Source organism: Gavia stellata, chromosome 1 (genome assembly GCF_030936135.1).
Source record: "Gavia stellata isolate bGavSte3 chromosome 1, bGavSte3.hap2, whole genome shotgun sequence".
In the NCBI taxonomy this organism is placed as follows: Eukaryota; Metazoa; Chordata; class Aves; order Gaviiformes; family Gaviidae; genus Gavia; species Gavia stellata.
Window position 1 is genome coordinate 56,572,336 of NC_082594.1, and position 26,510 is coordinate 56,598,845.

Here is a 26,510-nt window from a genome sequence, read left to right on the forward strand (position 1 = left end):
CAAATTAAGATGGGGTAATGGTTCAGGGTTGAGGAATGACTAAATTTCAAATTAAAAGACTTCATTCAAAAACTGAAGCAAAAATTGTAATAAGGTGAGGGCAAGCTCAAGAAAATGTGTATTCTAAAGAGGTGCAAACCTCTTTTTGATGCTGTTTTCAAAATGAAGCAGCAGCTAAATGTATTATACCCCTGGGAAGCATAAACCTTAGGGCCTGATTCTCCTCACTACATAATAAGAATGGTGAAAAGTAGCCTTAAAGTAGGTATAAATTGCACTTAAATCTTCTTTACAGCTCAGCAATGGTAGAAAGGAGCCTCTATATAAATGAGAATCAGGTCCCCAGTATTTATTTAACCCTTGGGCTTTGTATATCATTTTATTTGCACCTTCAAGAGATTTGCAGAGGGATTTTTAATCAGGATTCGGTGTACAGAAAGTTAAATGTTTTCATTGCCTTACAAGTAACTTTAATCATAGAGGCAGATCATTCTTTTTATTTCTCAAGAGGGAATGGTGGAATTTCCTGCCTTTGTACAAACTAAACTAAATGTTTCTGACACCCATAGTACAGTGTCAATTGGAAATTCACATTTCATGTAATAACAGACCATTTTAATTTCATGAGCTAAAGAATTGGTTTCCACTTGCAAATTGTACTGAAGAAAGCAATATTGTCAGAAGAACTGGCACAGTGCTTCAAGAGATAAATCTATTGAATTAAATAAGAGGCTTTCATTACCTTTTACATTGCATTTCCGTATAACATAAGCATTAATTAAACTGTTCATTGCTTTCTCCTGTTCAGCAGAGCACTTGCTCAGTCTGACAAGAAATGCTGCCCAAGAAAACATGTGGTACCCAAACATAGCCATTAAAATACACTTACCCAAGCAGAAGGGAAGGAAGGGTAGAAGGGGAGAATGTTTTCGTACATGTGGGCAAGTGGGACCTATCTACAGAAATACATAATTTCCGTTTTTCAGGTTTTGACAGCAAGACAGCTCTGATGACTTGCAACAGGTCATCTCACTAGGTATTTCTCCAGGCATTTTGAATACAAACAGAAAGCAAGCAATTGTCTGAATTTTTAAGTACATGTCTGTTTATGAGGAAGGTTTCTTCAGCGTGAGGAATCACTTTTGGTGTGAGACAGTTCTACCTTTTGAAGTTATCAAAACAACTCTGCAAAGTTTGTCTCCCCTCTGTGTGAGGAATGCCCAACTATGGCAAAGTTGTTGATACAGATTTAAAGTGTTCCCAATTAAGTAGTCAAGCCTTAAATTGCTCTTTGGGCAGCCCACCTTCCTTAACCGAAGACACATCACGTGTATTTGGTTCTGACACATTTCTATCTGTATTCGAATATTTCTAATACCTTTTTTCTTGTGATTCCAGGGGAACATTTGAGAATCTGCCCTCAGGAATATACATGTTGCACCTCAGAAATGGAGGACAAATTAAGCCAACAGAGCAAACTGGAGTTTGAAAACTTAGTGGAGGAGACAAGTCACTTTGTACGCACCACTTTTGTATCCCGGCACAAGAAGTTTGACGGTAGGCTGGATATAATTTACTTATTTTCAAGGTTATGGGATTTAAAAGTCAGTTACACATAATAAATCCCAATGTTCTTTTCTTTACAATTAGATATCACATTTGCAGTTGTCAGTTTGGCTAAGATAAAGGTTAACTTAAAGCTGATATGCTTATCAGCCTTGTGAGTATTGCCTTTAATTACAATGACATCAAGAATCGGACTGTTAAGCGCCTGCAGGCTTGGCTAATGTTGAGAAAAGAGATTAGATATGCATAGAGAGGTTTATAATTTGTGTCTCCTAGTTTCAAATGCAAAATTTAGGTTTGCAATTATGTTCACTGTTGCAAGATGAACTGTGGATCTCCCATGATTTATGTTATTGCAAAGTAGTTTTTTTGTAGTCTGCCTTTTTGTAGCTTTAAGGCTGTAGTTTTTTCCTGCACGATTTTCTTGTGATGTACAGTCTCTCAGAGGGCTTCTGGCTTCCAAACACCAAGGCCTTAGTTGCATTTGAGAGGGATTGTCATGCAAACCACTTAAGCAGTACAGAATGCATCTTTTATACCTAGAAAGAATTGACAAGAACAGTTTGGGGGTTTTATTTGTTTCTAATCAGTACTCCAATCTCTTTTGGTCCTCAGCCTTTGTAAGATCTTTGTAAGATCAAGGGTTCAGTGTCACAATTTGCTAAATGCTTGTCTTTCTTTAATAATGAACATTAAGCAGTTTTTATGGTTGTGTCTGTATTTACAAGTCACACTGTGTTGAGCTTTTCTTATAAAATGCAGATTAACAAAGAGTAAAAGAGCTTCAGAATGTTCAGTCATGGCTTTATCTAAATATGAAATCTGTATTTGTGTTGAAAGTGTCCCCCTGAGCATTTCTGCATATGTGTAAGTTGGAAAGGGTCTGGCACTAAGAGGTGTCAATCAGCATTGCAAAGCGGATTGCAGATCTGCATCTTTGCATGTAGGTAGAAAGCCTGCAAACAGGTGCAGTAACGCTGGCTAACCCCAGGTAATGGGGCATATGCACACATGTAGGAGAATGGTGGAAATGTTCTCCTTGAAGCTGGAAGCTTACTTCGAAACTCTGAGGTCACATTCAGAAAAAAAGTGAAGATGTCTCTAACTCCTTAGGGTAATTCTGTATCATTCTCTTTAACCAATTAAAGATTTTTTTTTTTTCTGATATTGATTCTCTCAATATGACACAGAAGGGAAGATGAATTATAAAAGGAGGGAATGGGAAATGTATAATATGAGGATGAGCTGGAAAAAAGTCCCCAGCAGCAGATCAGATGCTAATATAATTTAGAACATGTCCTCAGTCCTTGGAAGGACTGTGGTGTGGATGACTATGCATTGTGATTACGTCCCTTTTTAATGTGAAGTTGGAACTTTTTGTGTAGTGAATTTTCAAAATTTTACTTGGTTTCAAAGGACCTTAAAAAAAATCCAGAAAAGTTGTGTGCAAGTATTACAAAATGAGTATGCAAGCAGAACAGACATTTCAGACCATCTATGGCACATACAGGTCTTCTCTCTTTTTGTAGAAGGAAACCAAGATGATTGTTGGTGTTCAGTGAGCAGTGCAGTTTACTGAAAACGCTGGGCTCATTGACCACAGAGCTCAGATACTACCTTACTAATCCTTTGGCGACTTGAGGCCTTTTTCTATTGCAATGAATTTAAGCACATTATGGCTTTTTCAGTAACCTGTAATTCTGTATCTTAATACTGATGGTACGGTATATAGCTGAAAGTTACTGCCCTGTTGTAAATATTGCATTCTGGGATTCTTATGGATCTGCTATGCAGGAAGTTGGATTAAAAGACTAAGTGGTTTCTTCTGGATTATCATTGATGTTTTAAAGGGAATTTGCAATGTGAAGTCTTATTAAAGAGCAATTGAACTTTGTGTATATTTTCAGTATTTTAATGCTATTCTAAAACTATTCAAAAGTTGTTCAGTTGTATGGAAAAATTGCTTGCTTAGTCTTTCTAGAAGGGCAAATACATTAATGGAAAAATATAGTCACCTAATAAGCTGTCTTTCAGTATAAAGCCAGCTAGATTTGTTGCAGTTTAAAATACAATGTCACTTTTCAGTGTAAAGCAAATATTGGATTGTTAGATAACATCAATGTTTTAACTCTTCAAGAATCATTTTTTTGTATTTTAATTTGGTACTTTGATTACACAAGGGAGTTCTGATACATGATTCTGCCATTTGATGCTAGTACACTGCAAATAACAAAACAAATACAGCCAGTTGTGATGATTTTGTGGAAGTTGTGTACAGGACTTGTGTTTATCAAGAGCAGCATATCTAAGCAATAACAGAATATATGAACATTTAAGTAAGGTTGAGATAGAGAGTATATTAGCATTGCTCCTGTGAGGAGTTAATTTAAACTAGTGTTGCTGCCAGCCTCTTTGTTCATGCAGACATTTATATAATTTTGCAAACTCTTGAAAAGCACATGGAGGTCTTGTAGATTTTTTCAAAATTTTTTTGCTGTACCAGGCATGTCTTAGGGTAATGCTAATCTTTGCAACATAAGACTTTCTAGGGGTATGTGAACTCTTTGTTGAATTATGATCTAACCTTCATATGCCTTGCCTTTCTTATCTTGTTTGCTTTCTGTGACACATCCATGCACTTAAGTGTAAACAGAATGATTTTCTGATTTCCATTTTGAGAGGTAATTTGAGGTCTGTTTTCCTTTTCAGGATTTTGACCCAGATTCCTATTCATGATCTAATCTACAAGGAAACTCAATCTGCTGTAACTTAAACATTGTCTTTTTAGCTTCTGGTCAGACACAAATTCTTACACAGAATCACAGAGTCAGAGCATAGCTAAGATGTGAAGGTACCTCTGGCAATGGCCTAGTTAACCCCCCTGCTCAAAGCTGGGTCAGCTACCACAGGTCGCCCAGGACCATGTGCAGTCAGGTTTTGAATATCTCCATGGATGGAGATTCCACAGCCTCTTTGGGCAACTTCTGCCAGTGTTTGATCATCCTCACAGTAAAAAAGCATTTTCTTGTGTTTAGATGTAATTTTCTATTTTTTAATTTGTGCCCATAGCTTCTTGTCCTGTCACTGGGCTCTCTTGTGAAAAGCCTGGCTCCATCTTCTTTAGTTCCCCACCAGACATTTATACACATTGATGAGATCCCCCTTGAGCCTTCTCTTCTCCAGACTGAACAGTCCCAGATCTCTCAGCCTCTGCTCATAAGAGAGACGGTCCATTCCCTTCATCATGTTGCCACCCTTTGCTGGACTTGCACTGGTATGTCCATATCTCTCTTGTACTGGGGAGCCCAGAACTGGACCCTGCACTCCAAATGCTTTACTAGTGCTGAGCTGAGTGGAAGGTTCACTTCCCTCAGCCTGCTGACAATGTTCCTACATAATTTCTGTGTCAGTTTTATATTTCATTGTACCCGAAGTGCAGTACTTTCCAAATCTACAAGAACTATCAAATGTTTTGGAACCAGCTATGATCAGAAGAAATGATGTCTTTCTTCTAACTGGCAATCAGTTCTTGCATCCTAAAGCCCTGTACAATCTTTCTCATTTCTTACTCATTTGTCCTTCACATTTCTAAGGGGCTGTCACTGTGTTGGGACTTCTAACTGCTCCATTCTTCTAGATTCATTTTTTCCTAAGAAGTGTTTTATTCCTTGTAGTATGTGAGGTTCAAAGATGTCTCAGAGCCAAAGGTCTGACAATAGTATTTTTCATTTTGTTTCCATATTCTAGACAATCTGTGTGAATTAGGATGAGTCTCTACACAATGCAATACCAGCTGCCAAATGTTTCTTGGCTGAGCCTTATGTGCAGATGTTTACATCTTTATTGCCCAGATCTGTATATTTGCCATTGCATTACCATACTGGATGGTCATTTCAAAAAATTCAATATCTGCAGTTTCACTAGTGGGTGCATGAGGATCCAGGGAATCTTCTCCTGAGAATCTTGCCTAAGAAAGCAGGCCTTGAAATGAGAAAAATTCCTTTGAAACAGTAGGTGCTCAGTGTTCCTAGGAAAGAATGCATTATCTGTTTCAGCAATGGCATTCACAAATCCTTTCAAAAAACTATGAAAAGGAACAAAAAACCCTTCCAGCAGACAGGAAACGCACAGGAAGTGAAGCGTTCCAGCAGATACGGATTTTTCTTTTTCCTCAAGGCTTTGGGTAGGACTCATCCAAATAAGCAGACATGTAACGATCAGCTGTTTCTTGTTCCTAGTAGACAAGTAATCATGCTCCAATTCTTGGACCCCCACTGCATATCTCAAAGAAGCTTAAAATATATTATGCTCCCAGTGTAGCTGTAATAGTATCATCTTATCACATTATCACCAATTCCCTTGCATAGTGGCATTGCTGAGCAGCTGTTTCACAGACAAACCAATTTCTTTTAAGTATTGCTCCATCAGCAGCCGAAACCAGCCCTACCGGAAGGTTTCGTCATGAATGTTAATGAGGAGACAAGTAGCGGTTCAGTGACATTTTCTCACTAATCTTTTGAATAACTATAGGAAAATTATTGCAAATAATTCTAATTTAAGCTAAATAGATCTGAACCTGATGAAAGAGACACTGTCTCCTTATTCTCATTAAAAAAAGTACCGTAGTAGTCTCGGTAATGGTGTTGAAAGAATGTCTAAGAATAGCTGTCATGAACTTGATTGGATATGGATAGCCTTCAGCAGAATGTGTGAGGCATGATGCCATTTAAGGAAAATAACTTAAATAGCATAAGAACCAATCTGCAGCTGCATTGATCTGTCTTACAGGGTCATCATTCCCCATGCTCCTTTCTTTTACAGTCTAGGAGAACAGTGATCCATGCCCATTAGTACTGCTTATATTTCTTACAGTAATTACCAGCCGTAGCTGTGTAAATTACAGGGCAGGAAAGAAAGTTTCAAAGACAATCCCCTAAAACAATACCTGCAAGAATAGCTAGTGTCCCAGAAACCCTTTATCGCCTTTTATTTTCTTGCACAATTTATGAAAGAACTTGGAGAAAAATGGTGTTTATGAATCTTTCCTTGATATTAGAGCTGGCAAAAATGTGTTTTGTGAAGCTGTTTTCCAACAAAGTAAGAACTCTTCAATGAGATGAGCTCTTGTAGCCAGGTATAACTATCTCATTAAACTTGGCAAAAAAAGCATGGGAAGTAAAACAAGGGAGATGATGGAAATCAGAATACACTGAGGTTCAGTTGTGTGGCCAATGCAAGTCTTCTGCCCTCTGCTCTCCCTTCCTCCCACCCTTGCTGCCCAGCCTGCCAGCCCAGCTTGAGCCCCAGCTCCCACCTGGAGCCCCACTGACCTCCATGGACTTCTGCGGAGGAGGGGGAGTGCAACAGAACAGGAGCCCACTTGCACACTGGTGCTGTCATGGTCGGTGGCTGAAGGACAGACTTTCAGCAGGATATATTTTTCATGCTTTGCTTACTTTGAATGTGACAGGGCACGGTTGTCACAGGAAGATTTTTGGTTTGTCCATTTGTTTTTTGGAAGCAGGGAATCAGAAAGGTCTGCCTTTTCCACAGACCTATTTTGGAGGCAGGAGGCTTCTAAGCAGTGTGAGAAAGTCAAATAGATCCAGCATAATCTGTGTACTTTATGCAACTTCTCATATTATTCTAGTGCTGCAATGTCTGCAACAGAACATAGGCTCCACCATACAAAAGCTGGGACACCAGATATTTTGGTTTTTAGTTCTGGGCAAGGTGAGGGTGTTTTGTTGTGTTCTCTTGTGTTACAAGATTTCAGTGTTGCTTTGCAATGTGTTTCCCATCAAATGCAAAATCCATTGCAGGACAGGTGGATTTTTAAAACTCCACAACTGTTTGGCTGTAACAGTGCTAGCAGGGCCACAGGTTCCGTATAATTCATCTGCTGTTTTAACACACTACATAACTTCTGCACTTGCCAAAATACAGGCCTTACAGCAGTTAGAAGCCTTAAAAAAAGGTAACATCTGCTGGCTTGTAGTATGTAACTGCTTGCAAGTCTTCATTGGACATCTGGCAAAAGTTTCTAAACTTTACAGAGATTCTTGATAAAAGGTCCCTTACCTTATATTTGACAGGAAACACTAATTTGAAAATAAAATATTCTACACCTGATCCAAATGCTATCAGAGTTGATAATAGCCTAAGAGGAATCTCTATTGCCTACAAACAATTTTAGAGTCTAATCCTCTAAGACTTGTGCTGAGATTACTGTTTATCAGTTCACATATTATGTCAAAATTTGTAAATTACATCAGCTCAAAATAAATTATTTTTTAAAAATTAACCAAAAGAGGAGCGGTGGCAAGCCTATAAAACTCGAAAGGAAGGATTGGCCCAGTCGTAAGAACAGTTTCCAGTCAGGGGTACAAATTCCTGTAACCTGGTCAAGTCCTTTACTGAAAGGCAGCGCTGTGAGAGCTGATGTCTTCTGCATGCTCCCTGCAGCTGGAAATGCACTTCGTGCAATTGGATAGCTTGTTCTCTCTGCTCTTCCACAGCTTCATTTGCTAAGTGCAGCTGGTCAGTGGAGCATGTAATCTTCTAACCAGCTGCATCAAGGTTTATCAAACTGCAAAGCAAAGGACAAGCTGCTACCCTGTGCTGGAACGGGCAGACATGACCCACTCTCAAATGAATCTCGTTAGAAAGCGTGCTGTCCAGGTATAGCCAAATCCAAACAGGCTTTGAGAGGGCAGGGATCCAGTGTTTTTCCTGTGAAACAGAAAGCAGAATTTGCCTTGGTGAATACTGGATGTCCACGGTGTAGGGTATTCCTGTAGGTTCTCTCAGTAGTCGATAGGGAATGATAGGTGCAAGTCATTCTGGTGTAAAGTTTACACCTCAAATAGGTCAGGAAAAATCTCACACCTGAAGTGCTTATTTCTCTATATTGATTAGAGAGGTCATTTACTTCAGACGTAGATGCCTATACTGTGGACTGACTTACACATTTGTTCAGATAAATTCCACCCCAAGGAAGAGAATAAAGGAGTGAAACATCTAAAACACTTTTGAGGCTCTCTTTGTGCTTTATTTGCCTCTTTTACAAAAGTCATCCTCTGTTTTTTTCTGCAGTATTTTGTGGGGAAAAAGACATTAAAAATATTGAGGCAAGTATGCACTATGGTGGTCAGTTATTATCTTATGCTCATTGAAAAAAACACTGTCCTGTTGAATTCAAATGACATTTAATCTTCGCTGAAGCTCTGAATTCTGTATGGCTTTAATATTTTATTACGGAAACTGTTTTCTGAACTTAGTGGCCAAGCCTTAAAAATACTAACCATAACTAAAATTACTGATTTACAAATACTAAAAATCCTGCAATTAAAGATGCTTCATATGCATATGGACAAGAATAGGATTAATGAAGGACTCATCCTCAAGTCCGTAACACTGATGAAAGACATCAGTCTTCTGGCAATCAGCCGTCACAGACTCTGTTACCCATACCTGATTCTTACTCTGATGGTAGGTGCTCATCTGACACACAGCAAGGACAAAACCATGCTGTAAGAATCAAAAATAGGGACTGTATAAAAAAACCAAGCTACAGAACAAGGGTATTCATACATAGTGTCAGCACCCTGGATAATAGGAACTGTGGCCTTATCATTTCTCATTTGTTGTCCTCAACCCTCATTAAATGGAGAAATACTATTTTTTTAGATTAATCTCTTGACTGTAATACACAGGCATCATTGCCTTTTTGCTGCCATTCTTTTCTTAATTCTTTTGCCTGCGTGTCCAAACAACTGGGAAATTAAAAGCAAACTTAAAACAGTATATCATGAAAAGGATCCTGGAATATTTGAAAAATGATTCAGTGAATCTCTGTCCCTGTATCTCTGCTTATCTAAAAGACTTTTTAGACTTTATTTTAAATTAAAGTTTCCTTTTTTCCTTTTACCTGTGCTCCGTGGTTTACCAGAAAAATATGGAAATGGCTCTTTTTCTGGGAGGCGTGTCATAGGAATGTCACTTTTAGCAGTAAGATAGATTCTTTAGGGAGAAAAGGGAACAATATGCCTATGTGCCATAAGAATACTTTTAGAGATAGTTTGAAAACAGGCATATTACGGTCCACTTGTGCTATACTTAATGGTTACTATGCAAATGGCATATATAAATCAGAGCTACCAGATCTTCAGGAAGAAGGTAGGAAAGATGTGGCACAGTGGTATTGCTTCTGAAGTCTTCCCCGCTTGCTATACATTAGCTCTCATTTTATAACCATAGCTGAGAGATAAAAATAAACATGTGCTGCCTACACTCCCATAGTGCAATCTAGCTGCTTGTCTGTGTAGGTGCTGGTAGAAAGGAGTAGCAGTTGATCTCTGTGTGGGCAGTCCCACTCAGTGCTGGTGAGGGCTGACAAATGGTGTACAAGCAAGCTGGTTAGCGTAACACCATGCTTGCCGCGCAACTGTTGTGACACCGCCGTAACTAGTGCAGTTGCTGCTGGCCAAACTGCCACAGACAAAATAAAAGCAGACCACCAAGATATAAAACCTACTGGATTATCCATACTGCAGTATTTCTTGCTTGTTGGTACTGTGCATGAACATTCAGGTGTCATTTCTGAAATCTTGGGAGATAAAAAAAATGCATGGCTCGATAGATAGAGGCACCTATATTATTGAAATGTTCCAATTTTCCTAAATATATTGGAACACTAAATTTCACTGATTCTCCATAATGTTTTTTATGGATTCTTTTTCTGAATATTACTGATACAGTTCCCACTCCTTCACTTCTTGGGATATTTGCATGAATTGGGATCTTTATTTTCAACTTTCCCATCTTTTCCAAGTTATACTGAAATGGTTTTGCCTAATGTGTTTATTGTATATGTAACACATGTTCACTTTACTCTGGGGTATGTATAGATTCTTTTACAAGCTTTATCAGAAATAAACTATTTCATTTTCTTCTAGTTGTAACCTGTGTGCTTTATGCATTCAGAATGATGTGTCACTGAAACGTTAGCTGGATGTTTCAGCAATGCACAGGTCAGTTACCTATCATTAACAGCAGTGATATGGTAAGGGCAATGCATACAGCAGGAGATTAGCTGGGAAAGGGGGAGGGAGAGAGAGAGGTAGGACCAAAAATACTGTGCCACGAGCTATTTATTATGACTATAATAATGTAAAGGACAGTAGCTATCTTACAGGAGCAATCTTAGATGGGTAACTTGATAGGGCTTTTGTGGTAGTCTTCATATTAGTAGAGAGACAGGTGATGGACACCATTGCTACTTGAAGTGTGCTTTGAAGTTATACCAAGAATTTTAATAAAATGAACAACAAACCTTAAGGCCTGAAATAGATCTTCTTTAATATATGGCAGGTTATTAATTTAACATTCTTAGGTGAAATTATTTACTGTGAATTGATACTTTCTTGTGGTTTCATGGGAACATCGAGAAGCCATTTGCCATTTCTGAGTTAGAAAATTCATCAACACACAGCTAAAAGGTTGTCCTTGCTCTTGAAGAGCTATAGTCATAGTGAAAACATTAGACATATGTGAAGCAGGAAGGAGGTGAAAATAGCTCATTTCAGTAACGTAGGACATTTTCAGTCAATGAAATCTCAGCAAGATTATGGCCAAAAAAAGGCAACAGGAGGTAGCTGTTGAGTACTAACTTCAGTGAGTGGGTACAACGTATCTGATTTAATTTTCACTCCAATAACAGCGACTTGACTATGCAGGTACTAAAACTGTGCTGAGGAAATAAATGTTGTTATCTGCTTTTTCCTTCTTCTCACATTGAAGCACTTTCATAGGGGTGTGCAGCTTAAGGAAGGCATCAATTTATACATACTTGTGATATAAAAGCTGAATCAAAGTTTGCTAGCATCATGGAGTACTGCTGGAAGGCAAGGTGATCTCTGCTTGATGTGAACTAGGTTTTGGAGCATGTAAAATATCTAGAGGGGAAAAACATTACAAGCTTCCAAAGCATAACAAGAAGATGCATGTGAAGGCATAGAGACTAGGAAATTTACTATTTCCTAAGAGCAATTAACTATTAAGACTAAGCAAATAATAACTGTTTGGGCTTTTTAATTTTCAAAAGCTGGAAGCAATTGCTTGAAGAAAACACTTTGTTTCAATCACCACACAAAGCAAGAAGCAAGATTTGAAGTTGAAATATGTATTTCATGTCAACAAAATGCTATATAGATTTTGTGTTGAATTTCAGTAAATTCAAGTATTTTGAAGGATTTCAAAAGAATGCTAAATGTTATTTTCAACTGAAAAAGCCAACATTCACATTTAAAAATGAGGAAACAAATTATTACAAACTTTTCTGCAATTGTATATTTTATGGCACAGTGAAGTTCTATGAATTTGTGAAAAGCATCAGCACTGCATTTTTAATTTTTAGAAGTTTCTGATGTTAACACTTTGATCAGCTTTACAAGCAAATCTCAAACACTCCCAGGAAAGTAGTGTTTTTTGGTGTCTTCTGTTGTATGTACCTCCATAACTTTCCTGGCATTCCTACAAGTAAACAACATATTAATTTAAGCTCTCATTAAATAATTTGCAGGGGGAACCTGTCTCACCTTGTCTTGTGCCTAATGAAGTTTCAGTACTGGCCATGAGCTGAAGATGCTTCTAGGCCATGAGGAGTGGATCCCAGAGTGTTTTGGACTTTACCCAAACCCAGATAGCTGGAATCTCCTGCCTAGTAGGGAGAGCTACAGCTGTGAAAGTAGTCTGTTTTTTAGTGCGATGCCCAGAAGCCATCTTTTTCCTATATGTAGTCTATCTTTGAGATTCATCTTGCTATCTTGATACCAAAACATACATGATTTGATATTTTGAAAGGCTGCTGCGCACTTGTAATCATGTTGGTATTCAGCTCCTAAAAGTTATGATTTATTTATTCACACATCGGATTTTAAGTCTAAGTAAAGGTATACAGGCTTAATCATTCTAATCTAATTGTATATCAACAGGAGAGGAGATTCTTTCTGTTTGTTTCTATTACCTGGAAACTTGAACCAGTGAAAATTTCATGTTTAGTGATGTTCATTACCTTGCCACATCCTACTTGGTACAGTTTTGCCACATTAATCTAGAATCCTGTCATTCTTGGAGTTTACTTCTTCAGACTCTTCTTCTAGCAATGCAATCAATGGGAATGGTGACATTTCAGACAGAGGCAAGATGCTGCTAAATCAAACAACCTTTTTCACTACTCCCCAATTGTATAGTGCACCCTATACCACACATGGCATTTTTCTCTGCCAATATGTGGAGCTTGAAGTGCCATGTCTGAAAAATCACAGCAGCATGAGAACAGTTTGGAGAGAGGGGAGAAGAAATGGAGAGCTGAGTGATGCTAGTAACAGTTTTCCAAATAGGCTATTGAGGTATACCCAATATCACACATCCCTGTCTCTATGATGCTTCCCGGGATTTGTTCTCGAAACATCATTAATAAATGGAAGTCCTCCAACACATTCTTCCTTAACCACTCTTGTAATGTTTTGGCATAGCCATCATTTTATCAATACCAATTATTAAGACATTGTAAAGATTCAATTTCATTCTTTTCATTCTGTTGACTTAAAGATAGTATTTAGCAGATACACAGTTGTACTATTTAAATATCAATCAATCCGTGTCTATGTTACACTCCTTACACTGGCCATAGATATATCTCCCAATGACAATAAGTGGACTGAAACAAATAAATTAGTATTCTGTGGAAGCTTGTGTCCAAGCTGAAGTTGATTGTGTTGTATTTTTTTCAGCAGTCCACTGCCAGAGAGTAGCTTCTCAAGCAAGTTGTATGGTGACATAATTAAAGATAGGGATAAAATAAAATCCCTTGCAGGATGGGGATCCCTACATGCCACTTTCTCTGTTAAATAAAAATGAGATATTAAATATCAAGTGATCATGAAGGAAATTTAAATTAAGAATTTATACAGCTCTTACACTGGAAATTACCCTGCTACAGACTTTTCTTCCCTTCACATTTTATAGTCATGGTATCACACTCTTTGGATAACTATGGGTGTATCTTTAGTATTTTTAGCAGTTTCAGTGTCATGCAACCTCTGTATAGATGTGATCATTGGATAAGGATGTGCCTCATTAAATCTGCATACCCTTGTATAAGTACTTCTTTTTGTGCCAAAACAAAATATCATGGAAATGGGAGAGGCTTTGGAAAGTGAAAGAGAAACAGAAAAAAGTTTTCAAATGGCCCTTTAATAATGCTCCTTGTGGAAGGAAGGTTCTGCTGGTCTGAAGAGTCTGAGTGTACCAGAATTCTATTTTTCTCCGTTTTTACATAGTTCTTGAAAAGGAAAAAAATATTAGTGTTAGTTCAAAGTAATAATTGACCAGCTCTAACAACAGAGCCAGAAAGGCAATACTATTCTTGCCAGGGTAATATCATGCTTAACTGTTCACAGAGAAGCCTAAAAGCATAGGGATTTATTTGGATTTTCTGGCATCTTACATTCCTACATTCTCTTCCTTAATGTGACTGGTTTTTTGAACTGCTTGCTTTCATATGCACTGAAATCCATGACAGTACGTAAGACTAGAAAAATCCCTGTTCACTTCTTAGCCCAAGGATAAGTCTGTACTGGACCTAAATATACGCAGGCTTAGTGCCAGGCCTTTGCATGGGGATCAATTGCATTTTCAGCTAATGCATAAAATAAAACGCAGCAAGCCAAAGCAATGTTGTGCTCACCATTTTTAAAAAAGCACTTTGAAATAAAACTCCTTATCCTCACCTTCACCTGTGCGATGCTCGTGATTTATGTAGTTACATTGCTGAGAGATATGTTTCTCTGTCATGATCTGGTTTTCTACTTACGCATCAGTAGGTTGCTTGCTAAAACTTTATCACTGTTGTAGCGATGTGCCTAGGAGGAAATTATTTTGTTCATCTGTTTCTAAAGAGGCACATGGAAGAAGAGTGGTGCAGAAGAGGAAGGGAAGATTAGGGGTGAGAGAAGGACAGATGAGAACTGACTATACTTTTATGGTGGCCTTAGTCCCATGAAAGGATGGATAAGCGTTGAAACCTGGTGGCCCAAGGAAGGTCATCTCAGCAAAGGTACGTCACTGTGCAATCCTCCAGGCTTTATTGCCATTGCAGTCAGTGGACTTATTTGTCAAAAGTTGCACCATTGGGTAAATCATCTAGAAGTATGAGCTGGAGAAGGCAGCTGTTACCTGAGGATTGTTTACCAGCAGAAAGTTTTTGGTGTTGTTGGGTATTATGTAGTATGTAAATCTGCTCTCCTCCTGGCACCTGCTTTTCCTCTTCAACTTGAAAGAGACTTCAGAATGCAAGGCGTATCTCTAATTGAGCCTTCAAATGCATAGCTTGAAAGGAAACAAACTTAGCACAGCATAAAAACAATAGCAGTTTCCAGGTTTGACTAAAATTTCTGAATGTCTTAATGTCTTTAATTTGCTTCTTTAATGCTGCTTTTTACAAATTCCCTAAATAGAAAATGTATTACTATGCAGACTGGCAATGCCCTTATCAATAATTTGTATTGTATTTATTTATTTTTACTACTTCAAGCATACCCAGGAAAGCTATAATCCATATTTAAGTTAGGACTAGCAGTGATGTGAGAGGCTTTTTATGTAGTCTCTGGAATAAAACCAAATATACTATTGGGGGAAAAAGCACAGACCCAGTGACCATTTACAGGGATGATTTATGCATCCCTAATGCAATAGTCTAGGTGTGCAAAAGAAGGTATCTCTGGATATTCTATTGGTAGGTCTCAAACTGAGACTCAGGTGATAATATTGCTTGTGAGTTTGTGTGGTGCTGTTCATGCCCATGTGAAATCAGAAAGTTAATACTGTGGTCATGTGTTATTTCTTGTTTGTTGCTTGCTCAGTATTTTTGCTTGTGGCTTACAGATTTTTTTTTTTTTTTTTTTACATAAGAAGATGAATATTGATCTTGCATTTTAAGTGTTATACCATTGCTAGACATACTGGTAGCAAGATAATTTTCTGATGGCTATAGAGTGCACAGATAAAAGGGCAAAACAAGGCATCTTTGTAACAAGTACACTTTTTTGGATCAAAATATTATAAATCATTTGAAAGAACAAATTGCCAATGAAAAAGGAAAAATTTAATTTACTTCTGCTTGCAAAGATTTAAAAGTTACTCTTGTTTGAATGGGTGACCTTTGTTTTCCTTGTATACAACTTGTACACAGGATCTCTGTGTTCCTAGGTGTGGGTTCTTTCCTTCTGTCTTTTTTTAAATGTCCTTTTGCTACTCATACCTTACATATCCTTCTCACTTGAAATTTCCTTCATTAATATGATGAACATGTTTAGTCTGGTTATAGTTAAACTCATATTGTTCAAGAATTTTAGATGTCAAAGTTTAGGATTGACAACAAGGTCACCTAACTGTGATGGTTGTGCATACCATCAGCCAACTTTAAACCAACTAAACTGGTTTAGCTTCTTAAATCAGCAAAAATGTACTGTGGTTTCTTCAGAAAAAGAAAATGGCGGAAGGGATAGAAAGAGAGAGGGAGAGGTGAAAATTCAATGGTCTGACCATGTAGTATGTATGGCAAGTAACTCTTAGAGATAAGAAAAAAATACTGTCAAGAGAGTAACAAAATTAGGAGGCGGAAATTTTTAGGAGGAGGAACTCGATAACTTAGTGCTTGGCTGTCTGCTTATGTTCACCTGTGACATAAAAACATCTAAGTACCAATGCAGATTTCAAACTGCTAGGAAAGGGCCAGACACTGCTCCCACCAGTGCCTTACCACTTAGTCTATTTAAAAGACTGTATTAGACTACCCAGTGAAACAGCACACTATCAAATTCGCTAATAGACCATCTATGTTCTGCAACAGCTAAAAGGTTTCTTCTCAGCTTCTGTTTGCAAAACATGTGTGAGTTAATGGAGTATCAGATTTATATAGTGCTGGGGCATTGACCTGAAGTCTCTTCAGGAAATAGATCTAGATTTTACCTAGATATACTGTGCTTTACAATGGAAACAGACCACATTTTCTAATAAGATGATAGTGTTATTTGTTCATTAAATAATAAAGATGGATGACAACTTTTTTCTCTGAATCTCTACCATCTATACATTACTATGCTGTTCCTTCTTGGAGGGAAGTTATCTTTCAAATAAGTCTCATTTCTGTGTTTGCCAACTTAATTATTGAGTAAACCAGGGCAGCTAAAAGTTTACAGTGACTATCCCAGTTTATATGACTAGGGGAAAGAAAATAATCTGGTTTTGTTTCCAAAGAGTTCAGTGCCATTTGGGAAGGAATTTGGGGAATAGTTTAGAAATGCCTAGAGAGTAGATCACTTCGAAGGGCATATTCTTTGTGAAAGCATGATTCTGGTATTAGTCGTACAGATAATTAGTGTATAGAACTTTTCTGATGATAGTGTGAATCTCTCTCTCATATTTTAACTGCTGAACACAGAACATGCTTACGGATTGTCAGACTTTCCCGTTAATGTTGACATCTCTTCTTAAGTAACATATGAAGAAAGGCTGAAAACAGATTTAGCAATTAGAATTCAGTAGATAAATTAACATGGTCTGAAAAATACTACCCCCTACCCCATCCACTACCAAAAAAGACAATTACGAATTGCATATTCATTCTCTGAATGACAGGGCTTGTTTTCAAATCTGCATCTGCTTCAAACGTTTCTCAAATTAGACTCAGGACGTATTGCTGAAAAGAAAATTTTTAGTCAGATTTTGCAGAGTTGTAATGCATTGTCATATTTTAACCAAATGCATAGTTCTCTCTAGCCACATAGAAAGACTTCACACATATTATTCACAGGGGGATGAATATGCAAAGGATCGTTATCCCAAAATGACAGAAATGGAAATCATAGGTGTTAAATGACAATGTAAATCACATATCCCTAAACCTTTGAACCATAAGGATGCTAATTCATTCTTTCAAGCAGTTTAACCTATCCAGATCTTGACAGTTCTTCTGTATGTGAAAGTATCTCAGACATATTTTGGTTTTCATCCCATATATTTTCATTCTATTATTTATGTCTTCTCTTAAATATTTTTATGAATTTAAATCAAGATTGGTTAATTAAAGTTTTGCAACTTCTCTGTAAACTAAGAGAATGTTCTTATAATACTCATCTAACTATAAAAATGATGAAGAAACTGAGGCACATAAAGGCAATCTGACTTTCATGAGGTCACACAATTTGGTAGTGACAAAATTGCAAACGGAACAAGGGCTGCTTTTCATCTGCATTGTCTCAGACCCTTGGATATAGCCACAGGTTTTCTTGATTTTCATTGATCCAAGCTTTTTCTGTAAGCAAGAATTCTTTTTATTGTCTCTCATAAGTTTAATTTTCTCTATAGTCACTTTTTGTTACTTTTTTGGAAATTCCTTTCAGCTCAGGTTTTTAGTGTAGAAGTGTCCAGATCTATACACAACATTCAGTGAGTGCACCATGTTGCCATAGAAGAGGCTTCTGTTTTACAATGTCACAGTCCTTTGCCTTATGAAATGAAACTGATTTTTTTCCTTGCTGCAACACTGTGTTACACATTCACATTACATTTATTACCCTCAGGTCATTTTTCTCCAGGTATTCCTGTTGATTTTTTTCTTATTTGTCTTCAATGCATTCACTTGTATTTTTCTAGATAGAAACTACTTCACTACTGACTGCCAATTTTTATTTTCAATCACTACAGGCTTTTTGTCTTACCTCTATATTAGTTGTTGCAGCACCTCCCATTTTGGAATCATCTACAGATTTAATTAATGTGCTGTTTACTCCTTCTTCCAGGTGATTAATAGATGATTCATTTGAAAAGAACACCCATTCTCTACCTGACACAAGCTCTTTGGGATATACTGCTAACATAACTAATTAAACTGCTGAAATTCTGCCCTAACCTCCTCTCATCATTGATCTTGCAAAACAACAGTGCTCTCGTTGTATCAAATTTCTGCTGTGCAGCTTCATACCAGTTTCCCACAGCTAGAGTGGATCACTGAACCCCAGTTATTTATCAAACAAAGCAAGCCTTTTTCTTCAGATCTGTTAACAAATTGCAGTAGACTTGTGGCCTTCTTAGATTCAGTGTTCATAAAAACATTTAAGGTTGGCTGACACTAAAACTGTTTCTGTGAGTACCATTACTGCATTGACCACTCCATTTTCTATATCTCACTGGGTATTAAGGTGCCTAGTATACCTCTGAAACATTAAATAACTACTCATGCTTGATTTCCTCAAATTTTCTCCAAAATGAACAACAAATAAATGCATTATTTCACTAGGCCTGGCTGGGTTTTGATTTTAGCCAGTAAATTCTGTCCAAAGCACCAAGGCACCATTCTCTAGTGAGCTAACTATAAATCATGAATATTAAACTTGAGCATATTTTGCAGAACTTCCTAGCTGTTAAGCAGAACCTCCTGACTACAGGCTCTGTAGGTAAGGATTTCAAATACACTTTCTGTATTAGAAATTTTTTTCAGTTGCCACATACTTTGTATTTACCATATTTCTATGCAGAACTGGAAAACCAATGTTATCCACATGTCATATGTAACAGCGAACAACTGTTCAGCTCAGTGATACCTACTTATTCCTCCTCTTAAGGCTGTGTCTTCTTCATAAAGGCAGGACAAAGCTGCCTTTTAGGCTGGAGAGAGATTGTATGGTGCTTTCTTCTGGCATGCGCATGATTTCCAAGAGCTAGCTTTGCCCGTAACTTTCAGAAGAGGAAGAAGGGTATTGCTTGAAAACACACGCACTTAGTAAAGTGCAAATTCATTTTGTGGCGGCATCTGGCTTTTACTCTTTCTTCTTCCTCTCCGGTTGTGCCATGTTATTTGTCCTCCATGTACCTTCTGATACCACAGATACTGGACAGTGGCAGCTGTTGCTAAATAATGGTGTCTGAATGCTAAGGATACTCTCTGATAGAATTAACTACTACAATCACTGTTTATTTCATGTGATATAAATAGTTGTAACTGCATACCCAGAATGTCAGCATACCTGTATAAAACAAACAGACAAACAAGGAAACAAAAATATGTACAGGTAAAAACAACAGAAAAGGAGAAACTAACCATTGCATCTCCTCAGGACCAGAAGTGAGTCCAGAGGCAAAAGCACAGGTGTACCTACCATAGTCCTATGGACAGAAATATTTACGAAGAAAAAATAGAAACAATCAGAAAGCTGGAAAAAGAGATGTATTCTATGTCTTCAACAGATGACAAGATGATAGGAAATTTGTTTGCAAATACTACAAATATACTTAAATGTCCATTCCTTCAACTGACAGCACACAATACATGTAATTAGTTTGCTGGCTGGCCTAGCACCTGCCTGTTACAGCACTTAGCTCTGAGCTATCCAGCTTCTTAAACCTCTGTTCTCGGAGGACTGATGGGAATCAGGATGTCATCTTGAGCCTTTTCTCTTGAAATATTTGTGGAGAGAATACCAAGCTAAATGTTCTTCTATTCCTCATACAGCTATTGCTTGAAGATAGCTTATTAGTGAAATGATTGATTTATGCTTTGACCTTTACTGTTCAGTAAGTGATCTGTTTGTCTTTGCCTCTGAAAGACAGAAATGCATGTCTTATAAGGTAGCCCTGCCATGATTTCAAAACATGCTATTGTAAATGAAAACAATGAAACCTGGTATTCTAAAATGCTGCATGCGGAATATTTTAATAGAGGTGGTGGTTTTGACAAAAATACTAAGAGTAATTACTGTGAATATACCTTTATGTGACCTGGAAACCTGTCTAAGATGTACGTGTATTGTGTATAGCTGAATACCCTTGTAAACATGAATAGATGTTATCATTTATTCACAGAAGATTGCAGTAAGGAATGCTTTTAATCGGATGGCTCATAACTAATGTTTAGAACATCTGACTGACTCTGAAAGCACTTTCTCTGTTTATTACTCAGTGGTTTCAAGCTAATTTGATTTAGTTTTAAGGCTTGATTTGGGAAATAAAACACACCGCCAAAGAATGAAATGTGGAGGTATTTAGGAATTTAATATTTCTATTATTGCTTGTTAATTTGTAAGTATGATCACACAGAGTCTATTGCTCTGAAAAAATGAATACAAATCTGTGATGTCCTGAAGTGCAGCAGGTGCTGGCTGTGTCATTTCAACATCAGTTTGGGGTTCAACAGCCTTGCAGGACTGAGATTGTCAGTTTGCAGGTGTTAAAATTAAGAGACTGTGAGGCCGGCTGCATTCAGGCACTGCAAGTGTTCACGGCAGGCGTTCAAGGACAAATCATGCTTGAACAACCTGATTGCCTCTCCGACAAAATGACTGGCTCTGCGGATGAGAGAAGAGCCGTGAAGGTAATATACCTTGACTTTGGTAAGGCTTTTGACACCGTCTCCCACAGTGTTCTCATTTGGTAGCTGAGGAGATCCCGGCTGCCTAATCTGACTGCTATGTGGGTAGAAAATTGTCTGGGCTGGCAGGCTCAAAGGGCAGTGATCAGTGGCTAGATGCTCAGTGGGCAGCTGCTGAAGAAAGGGTACCCAACATGCTAGGGGACAAGTGCTGGGGCCCATAGTGTTCAGCGTCGTCATCTGTGACCTCGATGGTGACACAGAACAAACTTTTTATGTGGCACAAAGTAAGGAGAAATGGCTGAGATGAGGAATGTGAACTTTGATCCAAAGGCTTGTCAAGGCAAACCTGGATTAACTTGAGGACTGAGTCAACAGGAACCTCATGAAGTTCAATGAGGAGAAGGCAAAAGCTCTGCACCTAAGAATGACAAGCCACGTGCAGGCTGGAAAGCAATTGCCTGAGAACTAGCCCTACTGAAGGGACCTAGGGGTCAATGTGGATGCCAGGCTGAATAAAAACTGTTTGCTTTCTGCATTATTGTGGCAAACACATGTACTGGGATATATGAGTAGAAGCATAGCCAGTGGAGAGAAATTATAACGCCCCTTTACTTGGTGCTGCTGAGGCCACATCTAGAATACTCTGTCCATTTTAGGCTCCCACTTCAAAAGCGGTGTGGAGAAAGAGGAGAGAGTCCACTGCAGGGTTACAGAATGGTCAGAGACCTATAGTACATGTTATACAAAGAAAATCAGAGAGAATTTGGTTTATTTAGTCTGACAAAGAGGAGGAAAAGGGGAGCTGGAATAGCTGCTTTTAATTCCTTAAAGGATATCTAGTGACAAACATAATAGAACCAAACTCACTTCAGAAGTGCTAGATGATATAACAAAGGACAATGGACGCAAATTGCAGCTTGAAAGCTTCAGGTAAAAAAAAATTCTCTAGGAGGCAGCACAGCCCTCCTGCAGGTTGCCCAGAGAGGCTGTGGGATCTCCATCTATGGAGGTTTTCCTGGTCTGGCTAGATAGACAAGTCCCCATTTGGCTGTGCTTTGAATGGAAGGTAGAGTTAAATGACCTCCAGAGGTCTCAGCACTTCTGAGATTCTCTGGTTTGTCTGATGGCAATATCTGGAGTAGCCAGAACAACGAAGAAATTCAGATATTTTAAAGATTTAAAAATCTTAGATAGGAGCAACAAGCGAATGGTGTAGATATTAAAAAGGAAGCAGGATATTCTTAACCAAATATGTAGCAGAGCTGTATGGGCCCAGAAGAGTTATCCTTGTGTAGAAAGCTGGGGAAGTTTCCCTTCCTGTTGTGTTCTAGGTTCAGTACTCTGTGCACATTTATACCTCTTTTTGCTTGCTGTCCTCAGGTTTGGTAACGTAGTTATTCAGAGTGTTTTGTTTTCCTCTCTGCCTTTGGCAGTTAAATCTACTCATCACCTTGTTCAGTTCTGAATTACGTCCCAATGTCAACCTGTCCATACTTTTTGCACTACCATTTTAAACACTGGCCTCTCACTTTCTATTAATTGAGATACATTGATTGCTGTTGTTCCCAGTTCCTGATGATTCTCCTCCTTCTTTACACAGGACTTAAATATCAAAGGTTATTCACTCTACTGATACTAGGTCTTTTCCATTTAGCTTAGTTGCTTGTGCTCTGCATCTTTGGTACCTCTCCCTCTCCCTTCCTCTCTCCCTCTCTTTCTCTCTCCCCCTCTCTCTTTTTTGAACGGCGATGTCAGCCAGTGCATGGATGACTTTGTCTGAGCAAATTGTCTCAACTCCCTTGATAGTCAGTGGAAAGAAATAGGAACTCTCAGGGCACAATGTATTTCCTACTTTAGAATAGGTTAGATTAATACATCCTGTATGTGGCTCCTTTTCTCTATTGACTATATGAGAAATGAACATTAAGCCCCTCAGATGCATGTCACAGGTATCTAAAGTTAGGTAAGATGATAACACAATAAATCAGAGTGATCACAGCCAGAAAGAATAATGCTGCCCCCATCCCACGGTAATAGGAGCAATTCCTTCTTCATGTTTTAAGGACTTCTCATTCCTTCCATGTTCAGATTCCTCTACCTAAATTTCTGTGCTGGCTTTTGTGTTTCCCCATATTTTTAAGCCTTTTATTTACAGACACAGTGTATGGAGACATTACTCCCCTCCTTTTTGTGCAGAATCTTATGTGTGCATGAAGGTTTCAGGCATTGAAATCGCTTTTCACACTCACAAAAATTGTCAAAGGATCACAGTACTGGCTACCTCACTGTTGGATTTGCAGATGCAGATTTCACCCAACAGAAACAAAATAGATTAGATACTTTTTTTCTGGTTATTTCCATTCCATCTTCTACATTCCAGTTAATTTATTGGCCTCTGTTATGTTGAATACCATCAATGTTCCCCAATCTGAGAAATATTATAATGTTACTGGCTGGTACAAAATACTTCTGCTGTGTTTTAAGTATAGCAATATACAGCCAATGAGATTTTAATGGCTCTTCATCACAGCTGGACTGTAGTAATAAATGCATCAAGACTTCAGACACTTTCTCCTTGTATGTGACTGAGGACATTGAGGAATCCAAATACATGAGAAATATAATTAGAATATTTTGATTTACAATAAAGTAGCCATTGCTGTAGCACTATTTTCGGTCTTTTCAGATTTAAACTTGGCTCACTTCAGATTTTAATGCACCAGAAAATCAATATTAGGATAATTTTATAGACATAGCAGCAAACCTCCAAATTTTTTATTTCCAGATATTCATGAAATCTCTGGTGACTCTTACAAGATGATCTTTTCCAGTCACAAACGATAATGAAGCCACCTGCTTTAGACATGTAAGATCATCAGGTATCAGGTTTCCTACCCTTCCAGATTTCATTACAGCTATGACTTAAAAGAGGAAATGTTGCCCTAAAATTTGTTTATTAATTCAGTGGCCGACTTTTTTTTCTCCTTTCTTATTACAGGCATGTTTTCATCCTTTGATAACCATTCTTGTAGCACAAAATACAGCCCAAGACATCTGCATGCATATGTGACCATAAACTTATGTATACTATTAAATAATATTGCACAAATATGGACACATTTGTCTTCCACTTGTATTGAAAAGTATAGAATTGAAAAGGTAAACTTGGAATTAATTCTTGGCCTGCAAGTTGTATGTTTTAGATCACTGAAATTAAAGTAACTTTCAGTGACAGTGTAAACAAAGTTAAATGTGAAGTTAAATGTGAAGGAGCAACTTTTAGCTTTCTTCACACTGCATTTTACAAAACAGACTGATAAAAGCAGGTTTTTTCTACCTTTTATGAATTTCATGTGAGCAGCACAGTCAGAGACAATTGCAAGCCACAGAAAACATAAGACTATATCCCATGATGGAAAATTTTGCATCTTTTTTAGTAAATGGTAATAACTTTACCTCTGAGACGACACCGTTCTCGATGTCCCGTTCCTGTTTATCTGACTGAGATATTAGGACTAAAGGGTCTGATGTTACTCATCCTGCCACAAGCCTCCCTATTTTGCATTTGGTTACTTGACTAAAAAGTTTGAGTGTGACAGTAGAAAGAATGTAATGCTGTAATACTGCTCTAGCATAATGCTGGATGAGCCATATTGGAGATATTTGGTCTGTATCTTTCTCAGGAACAAAGATGCAGTCATACATTTGGGTTAGCCCCATATATTGTTTTTGGATACTGAGAAAGTGTCTACATTCATATTGTCTTTGATTTTCACTGCAGAGAAATGTCCTTCTTCACTGAGTCCCTATCTGCAGCATGCATACATGAATCCATGTCTATGTCTCTTCTGCATGGTAGTGTTGCCTAGATTAATGATTTCTGATTTGTGGTTTTTTTCATGTACAACTGGTTCTGTAAAAACCACAGAATAGGCCTATTTTATGGTATTTTAATTTTTCTGCTTTCAGTCAAATGTGATGCCCGCAAGCAGTGATGGTGGCAGGTGTTGCAGAGTTTAAATATTATAGTTGTGGTTTCTCCAGCCCATTCTGCCTAGGAGGGCTTCCTCATTCATTGTAAGGGTGGCCTGCGTGTGAAATGGCAAGACAGTGCTGCACAAGCTTTGTGCTCCAGAACAGACACTGAATATTTCAAAGTTCACACTATAGTAGACAAAGTGATAAGTGAGTATTTTATAATAGGCAAAGTGATAAGTCAGTATTTATAACAAAGGTGTTATAACTTGAGTTAACTGAGATGCTGTTTCCTTACCACTTCTTAAATAGCTGGGGTGCTTTATATGACCAACACCCCAGTTTGAAGCCCATTTTCCCTCCCCTTTCTGACTATTACATACTGTTGTAGGTAGTTTTACGAAAAGTTGTTGCTTAACCACAGCCAGGTGTTGTTTTGCAGCACACACAAGTAGGGGTTTTAGCTTATTTTTGAAAATGGTACTTTTCTCTCTTTCCCCTTGAAAAGCAGAATGAAAACTTTCTTGTCCCTGGTCTCTTAGCCCTCATTTTTCTTTTCAATATATAAAAACATAATTCAAAACAAATCACTACATTGTTTCTGCCTTCAGCCAAAATGCCTTTCCAGCATATAGACCATGGGTAAAGAAGAGATTGGTCTTTTCAAAAATAGGTATTTGCATGCCAAACATCTGCTATTAGATAGATTAGACTTTGTTGTGAACATATCCCAGAAACATCCCACTATGGTCAGCCTTAGGCTGCTTTATATGGCTCATGTTTAATATATTTATTGATGATCTGGATAAGGGGATTGAGTGCTCTCTCAGTAAGTTTGCACATGACACCAAGTTGGGAGGGAGTGTTGATCTGCTCGAGGGTAGGAAGGCTCTGCAGAGGGATCTGGACAGGCTGGATCGATGGGCCCAGGCCAACTGTATGAGGTTCAACAAGACCAAGTGCTGGGTCCTGCTCTTGGGTCACAACAACCCCATGCAACGCTACAGGCTTGGGGACGAGTGGCTGGAAAGCTGCCCAGAGGAAAAGGACCTGGGGGTGTTGATTGACAGCCGGCTGAATATGAGCCAGCAGTGTGCCCAGGTGGCCAAGAAGGCCAACGGCATCCTGGCCTCTATCAGAAATAGTGTGGCCAGCAGGAGTAGGGAGGTGATCATGCCTCTGTACTCAGCTCTGGTGAAGCCACACCTCGAATCCTGTGTTCAGCTTTGGGCCCCTCACTACAAGAAGGACATTGAGGTGCTGGAGCACGTCCAGAGAAGGACGACGAAGCTGGTGAGGGGTCTGGAGCACAAGTCTTGTGAGGAGCGGCTGAGGGAGCTGGGGTTGTTCAGCCTGGAGAAGAGGAGGCTGAGGGGAGACCTCATTGCTCTCTACAATTACCTGAAAGGAGATTGCAGAGACATGGGTGTTGGTCTCTTCTCCCAAGTGACTAGCGATAGGACAAGAGGGAATGGCCTCAAGTTGCACCAGGGGAGGTTTAGGCTCGATATTAGGAAAAAGTTCTTTACTGAGAGAG

At 38.3% G+C, this 26,510-nt stretch overlaps 1 protein-coding gene across 1 annotated transcript in view; it reads left to right on the forward strand.

The window, feature by feature from the left end:
* The window catches only part of GPC6 (glypican 6), a 791,687-nt gene that overhangs the window by 233,423 nt on the left and 531,754 nt on the right, over positions 1-26,510 (forward strand). Inside the window, exon 2 of the mRNA XM_059822469.1 lies at positions 1,399-1,557. Within this exon, the coding sequence (XP_059678452.1) occupies positions 1,399-1,557 (159 nt within the window). The remainder of the gene's footprint in view (positions 1-1,398; positions 1,558-26,510) is intronic.